The sequence below is a fragment of the Neolamprologus brichardi genome, chromosome 10 (genome assembly GCF_056152115.1).
Source record: "Neolamprologus brichardi isolate AB-2024 chromosome 10, ASM5615211v1, whole genome shotgun sequence".
In the NCBI taxonomy this organism is placed as follows: domain Eukaryota; kingdom Metazoa; phylum Chordata; class Actinopteri; order Cichliformes; family Cichlidae; genus Neolamprologus; species Neolamprologus brichardi.
In genome coordinates this window covers 19,021,612-19,023,879 of record NC_142113.1, presented here as the reverse complement: position 1 = coordinate 19,023,879, position 2,268 = coordinate 19,021,612, and the positions used below count along the sequence as shown (strand labels likewise).

Sequence of the window (2,268 nt, the reverse complement as noted above, 5' to 3'; positions counted from 1 at the left end):
AATTACTAAAACATTGATATTTTAATGTGAGAATTGATATATTTTTCGTATTTTTTACATTTGTTTAATATGTGACACGTGGTATTGTACGACTTTAAAAAAATTAATGATTATAATGGAAAGCAGCTTTTACAATTTCATTTTACTATGGTCATGCAAGAGAAATTACTCTGGTATTACTTCACTTATATTTTTATTGTTGAATATTCTTTTTCAATTATATTAACTTGTAATTTCAATTCTATGGTCATTTAGATTCTATAATAGTACCATAACAGTAGCACACGCAGATACTGAAACAACAAATTCAAAGAAAAATGAAGATTGCTGCAACTAAAACTGACTAAAGTTAAAATAATGTCTACATCTTACTCCTGAAAAATACAGAGGAGCAGAATCTCTTTGGTCACAGAAAGACTAAATCTTTTACATCAGATGGCAGAGGGCACTGCAGACATTCAAGTCTAAATCCTTTTTTAATATTTTGTGGCAATTTTGGATGTAACTTAAGTTTTCAACAACTTCTTTAATGACTCTTTGATCTCCTGTGTCTGAAGAACATAGATAATCGGGTTTAACATGGGAGGCAATACAGTGCTAATAGAAAGGCTTATGATTCTAGCATTTGGATGTATTACATTCCCAAAGATATACACAAATGTAACAGGAAGGAAATAAATTGCCACCAATGAAAGGTGACCTGTGCAGGTTTTGAAAGCTTTCACTCTTTCCCTAAATGTAGAAATTTTTGACAAAGCATAGCCAATACAGCAGTAACTTCCCACGATAAATGCCAATGGAAACCCAAGAATTATAACTGGACTCAAACCAGCAATTGCACGATTGGGGGTGACATCATTGCAGCCAAGCCGATAAATAGGACCATGATCACAATAGTAGCTCTGAATAACAACAGACTTACAAAAAGAAAGTCTTGTGAGAAGGCCAACTGCAATGAGTACAAGAGTTATGGCAAGAAGCCAGAAAAAAGTGATCAAAGATAAAATGAGCTTGTGACTCACTCTCATTTGATAGTGCAAAGGGTACATGATAGCCATGACTCTGTCAAAGGACAATACAACCAGATTAAAAGCTTGCATTGAAATTAAAGTAAAGCAGAAAAACATGAAAGTCAAGCAGTCATTGTAGGAAATATAATAATGGTTAAACAGAAAAATGTCAACAACCTTTGGAACCAAAGAAGAGCTACTTAACAGATCTGTAAATGCAAGGTTAAAAACAGCAATATATTTAGGACTTCTCAACATGTGATCCAATGTTATTACAATCATCACTAATGTGTTTCCCACCACTGCAAGAATGTAAATAAAACACAGAAAGACAAAATAATATCTAATATTAGGTATGCCAATAAAACCACTTATTATAAAATATGCAGGTCGCACAAAGGTGATGTTGTTCTCAGCAGCTGAGTTGATCAATGCCATGTAAAGACCTTCTGTTAATCTTCTATAATTCTATGTTCTATCGTTTGTTTAGGCTCTATTTTGTGAAGGCTAGCTACAAATATAAGCAGAGCAACACTGTGCTCTGATACTTATAGCAGTGCTCTTTTCCCTTGTGTCAGCTGTAAGCAGGCCAGTTTACTCCGCCTCCATTACAGACAATTAGACATGGAAGTAGTAATATTTTAGTTTTGTAAAAAAATTGTGAAAAATGATTGTCACTACATTACCGTTCAGTTTGAGGCTTACATCAGAAAATTATATGTTTATTGTTCTCACGTGGTATGGGACAGGATTATTTTAACAAACAAAGGACATTTTGCCTGATAATTATTTTTATCCTCTTGTAACTTTACTGTATAAAGAGCTAAAACCTCCAAAGTTTCAGAAGTAGTTTATCGTTATAAGAAGTGTTTGTGAACTAAAAATCAAGAATGTGGGATGCTGTTTGCCCATAATTTCGAGAGCCCAGCGTGTGCTCCAGACGAAGGGGAAACAAATTCTGTCAGGGACGCCCACCCCAGCATGACACATAGCCAAAAAGTTTCATGGTTTGAAAAAAAAACTATGAAAAACACTTTTTTTACGTTTTGTATAGAAATTACACAAAATACAGTCAAAGGTTAAATGTGATAGAAATAGCTTACACTGACATACATTTTGGAAAAACATGAGTGTTGTGAAGCCGTGTTTGCATTTATTTGCAACGCTTTCCACTCTGGATGTCTATTTATGTTAAACTTTAAGTTTAAAATGGTCCATTCTAAAACCTGTTTTTTTTTTAGTTGTTGTATATAAACAT

The 2,268-nt window shown here is 33.6% G+C and overlaps 1 protein-coding gene across 1 annotated transcript; it reads right to left on the bottom strand.

The window, feature by feature from the left end:
- Positions 1 to 506: 506 nt before the first annotated feature.
- LOC102783244 (olfactory receptor 1500-like) lies at positions 507 to 1,448 on the bottom strand. The gene has a single exon (XM_087846851.1). It carries the CDS (start codon positions 1,446 to 1,448, stop codon positions 507 to 509), a length of 942 nt encoding a protein of 313 aa, XP_087702977.1.
- Between the last annotated feature and the right edge of the window lie 820 nt (positions 1,449 to 2,268).

Excerpts from the sequence above, each read along its gene's own strand:
- LOC102783244 (XM_087846851.1), bottom strand. The coding sequence starts at position 1,448 with ATGGCATTGATCAACTCAGCTGCTGAGAACAACATCACCTTTGTGCGA.